The sequence below is a fragment of the Heliangelus exortis genome, chromosome 1 (assembly GCF_036169615.1).
Source record: "Heliangelus exortis chromosome 1, bHelExo1.hap1, whole genome shotgun sequence".
Taxonomy (NCBI): domain Eukaryota; kingdom Metazoa; phylum Chordata; class Aves; order Apodiformes; family Trochilidae; genus Heliangelus; species Heliangelus exortis.
This window is the reverse complement of record NC_092422.1, coordinates 19,454,167-19,461,089: the sequence shown is the minus strand read 5'-3', so window position 1 is coordinate 19,461,089 and position 6,923 is coordinate 19,454,167. Positions and strand designations below refer to the sequence as shown.

General features: G+C 40.0%; 1 protein-coding gene across 7 annotated transcripts in view; it reads right to left on the bottom strand.

Moving 5' to 3' along the window:
- Positions 1-417: 417 nt before the first annotated feature.
- Positions 418-6,923, bottom strand: part of NUP58 (nucleoporin 58) — a 39,339-nt gene continuing 32,833 nt past the window's right edge. For 6 of the 7 annotated variants that reach the window (XM_071736152.1, XM_071736102.1, XM_071736113.1 and 3 more), the window contains one exon: positions 4,638-6,679. In XM_071736152.1, coding sequence (XP_071592253.1) covers positions 6,510-6,679 — 170 coding nt within the window. In that variant the 3' untranslated portion in view covers positions 4,638-6,509. Of the gene's footprint in view, positions 540-4,637; positions 6,680-6,923 lie in introns of those variants that run through there. The other variant, XM_071736143.1, reaches the window with a different exon arrangement.

The following is a 6,923-nucleotide window of genomic DNA, read 5'->3' as shown; positions in this document are numbered from 1 at the left end:
GCATTGTTAAAGAGGATTAGTGGGTCTTGGTGCTTTTTCAGTTTACAGTGGTGTCTACTTCTGTAGCTAACCATGGGTTTAATAGATGTGCTTTAGCTCCTCAACAGTATGTAGTTTGTGTATATTTTTTTCTCCAAGGTTTCACCTAACTGCAAGCCTACTCAATCTGCCTGTCACAATTTTCCCTCCATCACTCAAGTCACCCACTTTTTTTCTTAAGAGTACAAGGTATTTTTCAGAATTTAAAATTTTCTATAATAGTTTGATTTTAAATAATTGAGTACTTGTCAAGTCTGTATTTCTTTCCCTCTTTATTACACTAAAGTGCCTGATCAAAACCTCATCCTAGCTTGCTCACCTCTGAAGCATATGCTGTTACCCCAGTGTGTCACATGGAATAAAAGAATCAGCAAGAAATCTCTTGCCTGGGAAGTATATACCAGCCTTTTATCAGAATTGGATTTTGGAAGCAATTGCAGAATTTTTTTTGAGAATGCTTCTGTCTTTCTGTTGCCTAAGCAAATGCCGTACAGTGACACCTGCATTGAAGAGAAAAAAAAAAAAAAAAAAAAAAAAAAGAGGGAAATCCATTAGTTTGTGAGACATTAGTTGAACAAACAAGTAAAATATCTCATCTGCTTGGCTATTGACCTGTTTAGGACAGGAGTATGTAATTCCAAGTTTTCCATGCAAGTGTTTAGCAGAATTAACCTGATAACTTGGGAGGGGCAGACCACAAACGAAATGAACCCAGAAGCTTTTTTAAAAGTTTGCAGAAATTTCTAAATTTAATCATAACCTGCTTGTAGCAAGCTTGTGTCACCTTACTTCTTAAAGGTGAAAAAACAAAAAGTAAGCAATTCTTTGGAAAAGTTATTAAAGCAGAAGTTAACATGTAGCATACTCACCTCTCCACTACGGTGCTTCAACTGCAGCGATGGGCTATAAAGATTAAATTCCTGCAGCTGAGTATAAAAGTATTAAGTAATAAACCTCATAATGACAGGAGCCAAAAGGGTCAGAAGGACTGTTCACATATTGAAGTTTAGCAAAACCCTACTGCCTTTAAAAGTGTAAGAGAATACAAATGAGGTGACATACTGTATGATAACTATGCCTGCCTGAGTTTCCTGTCATATGGTGAAAGAAACATTCTCCAACCAAGCTATTGGAATCGTGATAGGAATCCCATCATCTTGTATTTTTTACTCTTTCTGTTATTAAGTTAAAAAAAAATAACCAGCATGTAAATAATCAACATTGAGTTCAGAAGAAATGATCAGAAACAGGATTTAAGTGAGTTGTCCCCTTCACAGTAGAAAGCCTTGTGCTCTACATCCCCTCATCTCTCCCTCCACTTCTCCTCCCCCTCACCAGCTCCATCCTCCTTTTAACCAACTTACCTGTCCAGTTGGGTAGGAGACTTTAGGTGGGTTGAAGCTCCTCTGGCACTTTTGCAGCAGGTAACCCCCCCTCCCAAAGCAGCTGTGGGCACCAGCTCAGTGTCACTCCCCCCCCAAGCCCAACCACTGATCTACATCAGTTGTACAAATCTACTAATGTGATATTTTAACCACCCATCAGCATCTAGCCACAGGGCAGAAACATACTTAATGAGTGGGAAACAGTCTGACAGAACAATCCCAGCAATTTGTCCAAAAACTGCACAATGTATTGCTAAAAATTTTTGCACACAGCCAGTTCTTTGTTCTTATAAACCTGAATACGAGTTTTAGTCGTCTACACTTTACAGGAGGGATGCGTTTTTACTATACAGTTATTCTTAATTTTTCACTAAGAAAAATTCTATCATCTCTTCTGAGACATTCATGCTATTAGCATCTAAAACATGTCAGAGCTGATATGAGTGACTCTGGACTATTTCAACTATTAACACGAGCAGTGGACTGGAAATAAACCAAAGAATTACCTCTGATGTCAAGGAGGGAAAAAAAGGTGACTAAACCTGTATTTCTGAACTTTATTTCCATTAAAAAAATATGTTATAATAGGAATTGAGGTTCAAAATGCAGTTATGTTACAAATATGTAGATAGAGGAGGAATAACTGGATTTGTGTTTCCTGTGGTGAGAAAGATGCATAAATGCTGCCCCATTCCCCCTTATTTCAACCTCCTGCCTCCCTTCCCATCTGCAAGGAAGCAGTAAGCAAGTGTGGTAGTAGCCAGGGAGCCAGCTTGTCAGGAAGAGACAACTGTGAGTGTAAAGAAAGTTTTGAGATGCTGGACCAGGAAGAGGTTTACAAAACAAGAAATTTGAGGCATAGCACTATCCTACCTCCTAATACATTCATTGTAGGAAGAGTAGTGAAGAAAAAACAAGTTATCTCCAGCTAAAGAGAGCACATAAGTAAGTTTACATCACAGCTCTAAAACAAGGTACAAGCTAACAGAGAACCACACCTGACATATGTGACTTCAGCCTTCCTCAGATACGTTTTTTTTCTTTACAGAACAAATAATCCAGACTTTATTTCATTTCATGGTGTTTAAGTACAGGTCAGCTTCTTAACCTGCCTTGTAGAACACCAAGCCTTGAATGTTTTTGTATTTTGCACTCCAATTTTATTGCACATCTTTAAATAGGAAAAAAAAAATGTGAAACTATGCATACAGTGTTGATCCCTGAAAATCACATCTAAATTCAACCACCCAAGTAATATTCTGGGAATATAATTATTCCAAATCCCACTGTGACTTTAGTTTGTACTCCAGCATGTGTTTATTTTATTACACAATCACTTTTTCACTTGGGCTAAATTAAGGACGTAACTGTTGACAATGTAAAAAGAAACAAGAGCACAGAATCACACAATTATCAGAGTTGGAAGAGACCTCTAAAGATCATCTGATCCAACTCTCCCATTAAAGCAGGATCCCCTAGAGCACATTACACCGGACTGCATCAAGGTTGGTTTTGAGTATGTCCAGAGAAGAGGACTCCACAGCCTCCCTGGGCAGCCTCTTCCAGTGCCCTGTCAGCCTTAGAATAAAAATGTTTTTCTTATGTTTAGATGGAACCTCCTATGTTCCAGCTTGTGCCTGTTACCCCTGATCCCATCACTGGGAACTACTGAGGAGCCCAGCTCTGTCTTCCTTACACCCACCCTTTAGATACTTGCAGACATTAACGAGGTGAAGGGTTTAGAGGGAAAGCTGTATGAGGAGCAACTAAAGGTGCTTGGTCTGCTCAGTCTCGGGAAGAGGAGACAGAGGAGAGACCTCGTTGCAGTGCACTCCTTCCTCACTAGGGAAGGAGGAGGAGCAGGTGCTGACCTCTCCTCTCTGGTGACCAACAACAGGACCCGAGAGAGTGGTAGGAAGATGTGCTGGGGGATGTTTGGGTTAGAAGTAAGGCAAAACTTTTTCACCCAGAGTGTGGTTGAGCAGTGGAATAGACTGCCCAGGGAAGCAGTAATGGCACTGAGCCTGCCCGAGTTCAAGAAACATTTGGATGACACCCTCAGGCACATGGTGTGACTCTTGGGGTACACTACACAGGGAGAGGTGTTGAACTTGATGATCCTGGTGGGTCCCTTCCAACTCAGCAGATTCTATGATTCTAAGATCTCCCTCATCCTTCTCTTATCCAGGCTAAAGGGTCCCAGCTCTCTCAGCCTTTCCTCATAAAGGAGATGCTCCAATCCACCAGTTATCTTTGTTGCCCTCCACTATTCTCTCTAGTAGTTCCTGTCCCTCTTGAACTGAGGAGCCCAGAACTGGATGGTGTGGTCTCACCAGGGCAGAGTAGAGGGGGAGAATGACCTCCCTCAACCTACTGACCACACTCCTCTTTATGCAACCTAGGATTCCATTGGCCTTTCTGCCAACAAAGGCACACTGCTGGCTCCTGGATGATTTATTATCTATCAGGATCCCCAGATCCTTCTCCTCCCAACTGCAACAGCACATCTACCCCTAACCTACATAGATGCTTGGGGTTCTTCCTCTGCAGATGTAGGACCCTACACTTTCTCTTATTGAATCTCATCAGGTTCTTCTCTGCTCAGCTCTCCAGCCTGTCCAGGTCACACTGAATGGCAGCACAGCCTTCACGTGGCAGCCACCACTCCCAGCTTTGTATCATCAGTGAACATGCTGAGGAAACACTCTGCGCCCTCATCCAACTCGCTGATGAACACGTGGAACAAGACCAGAACGGGTACTGACCCCTGGGGGACACTGCTGGTTCCAGGCCTCCAACTTGACCCTGCTCCATTGATCCCCAACCACCCTCTGAGTTCTGTCACACAGACAGCTCTCAATCCACCTCACTGCTCATCTAGCCCCTGCTTGCTGAGTGGCAGAGATACAGATAACCCAGGAGGTTCAGGTTCTGCTTTCTAATTCAGAGCCATACCCAGCACTGTGTTACTTTGCAGCATGATCCAGGTTTATAAAGTGCACTCTGAAGATATTCTAGACAAACCCTTAAAACAATTGCCCCCCTTCACCCCCTACTTCCAATTCAGAGATCAAGACAGGAACTAACTTCAGCAAGAACAATTTTGCACTATGTAAATTCTAGGAAAAATGATTCTACATATTAGCCCATCACCTTTTTATTTCTCCTCTAACACAGGAGAAAAACAGGAATGATCTTTCTAATAGGCAAATATGTATTACAAGGGTAACGGCATTATTCTTTTATTGTTTGCACAATGGTAAGTTGCACATATGGACAAACAGTACACAATTTGAATTGGTTTCACAAATTAATACATTACAAGAGAGTCCAGTGGTTTAACATATTAACTATTAAAAAAGCAATAACAAAGGAATACAAACATTACCGTTTTAACTGCAGCCCAAAAAGTTTAAAAAAAAAGGTTGAAATCAAAACAAACTGTAAGCTTTATTTTTCAAGACATAAAAACCCACGTTATATCCCTTCATAAGAGACTGATCACAAAGATGCAATAACATACAAGTACAAAAGTGAAGAATTCTGTGCTCAGTTTCCCTTAAGTTTATCTGATCAAGTGACAAACTGAACATCTGTCAAAGAGCAATCACTGCTGAATGCAGACATCACTTTCAAAACATACAAAATGTTAATAACACTTTAACAATAAAAAGCAAATGACCTGGTACTAGAAAATCTTATGCTGTAACTGCTTTAGAAAAAAGGTGCTTTTGTGAAAATGACTGTGAATATTCATTTGATGCATGTTATATACAAAACAGCTACTTGGCTCCAAAGTTCCAGGTTCACACTTCAGCCTGTATCTTTATTTGCAAATATTCAATTAATCTATTTCCTCCTTAGGATGTTTTCCCAGCCACTTCTAATGCACACCAAACGGGAGATGCAGCACAACAAGCTATGAACTTATAATATGCAAGATTCATAAACTACTGTTGCAATAGTATTAACCTTGAAATTATATTTTTCTCCTTGTTCTTTAGCAGCAACTTATTGCACTACACCTTGTATTGAAAGCAGATACACAACTGCATTGAAGTCAATGCTAGTAGCACTGATGAGAAGCTAGTGAATCAATTCCATCTTACAACAGCTAACTTGGGTTTTCATTAGAGTAGCATATCCCATCTCCTCCAATTGCAGGGAAAAGCTCATCCAACCTGACAACTCTCTGCTTCCACAGAGCTTGTGGCATCCTGAGCTTTCAGCTAAAATCCTGAAATGCCCTACAGACTGCTCAGCTCAGGGAAAAAAACAGCCACCAAACACTTTGGGAACATAACCTGTGTCAAAATCTCAAATTCTTCTTTAGACTTGGCTGCTAAATGGGTCAAGATTTTTTAAAAAAACAGCTACTATTTACCAAACTTTATGAAATAGTAAACATCGTATTTCAGCTGGTTATAACAAAAAAAACACAAGAAGCAATGATGACACAGCCCAGGACCTGCTATTTGAAACTCCTAGGAACATCAAAATATAGGACCACAGGGCAACACAGAGAAACAGCACACATGAAGAAAAGGAGATCTGTCTATGGGGCAAGGTTTGCACATCTGTGTTTTATACATATATATACACATACATACACACAGCTGTGTGCACTGTACTGTATATATTTACATCCATATACACAAAAACACCCTGAAGTAGATTTAAAGGCCATATCCAGAAACAGAAGATATGAACTCTAGTATTGGTACTAGAATATATTTTATCTGTACAAAAAACAAATATGCATATATTCATATGGTATAAAGCTTATTAACAAAAAATATTCTGCTACTAACACTAGGTTAAATAGATGGTTTTACAAGATTCTTTGATAATAATGCAGTATAGAACATTTCTAAAACTAGGGCCAAAAATAAAAATACATAAATGAGTTTCTATTCACAAGAAAATAGCTGTTCAATAGGATTTCATTTTGTATTTTAGATTAGGGAAAAGTAGCAAAATTTTTATAAATCTCCTGGGATGCAATTTAATTAATGCATCAATCTAGAAAAATAGACTTTTCAGATGAACAAAGTTGATTTACTTTCCCTTCCCCAAAAGGGGAGCCTATCTTTTCCCTCGCTTGTTTCCAGCTGGAGGTTTCTTCAGCTGAAGAAGTTGCCCTCCTGTCCCAAAGCCTGCAGATGCAGGATTAGACACCCCGAACGTCAGGCCAGCTGATGCTGTGATGCCGGGATTGCTGAAGTTAAACCCAGATGTAGTCGAGCTGCCAAAGCCTTATGAAGGAGGGAAAAATGTTTTGAGAGGTAAGTTATAGCAGGATTGCAAGCTCTCCTTGGAGTTATGAACACCAGCCACTTTATTACCAGCACTTGTAATGCTTCATAGTCACAAGGACCTGCAGCACTATGCAACAATGCTAACACACTTGGACTTGCAATGACAAAGTGGATAAAGTACAGCACTAGCACAGTCTACCCCAGTGACTGTAAACAATTATATCCTAAAATCACAAATCTA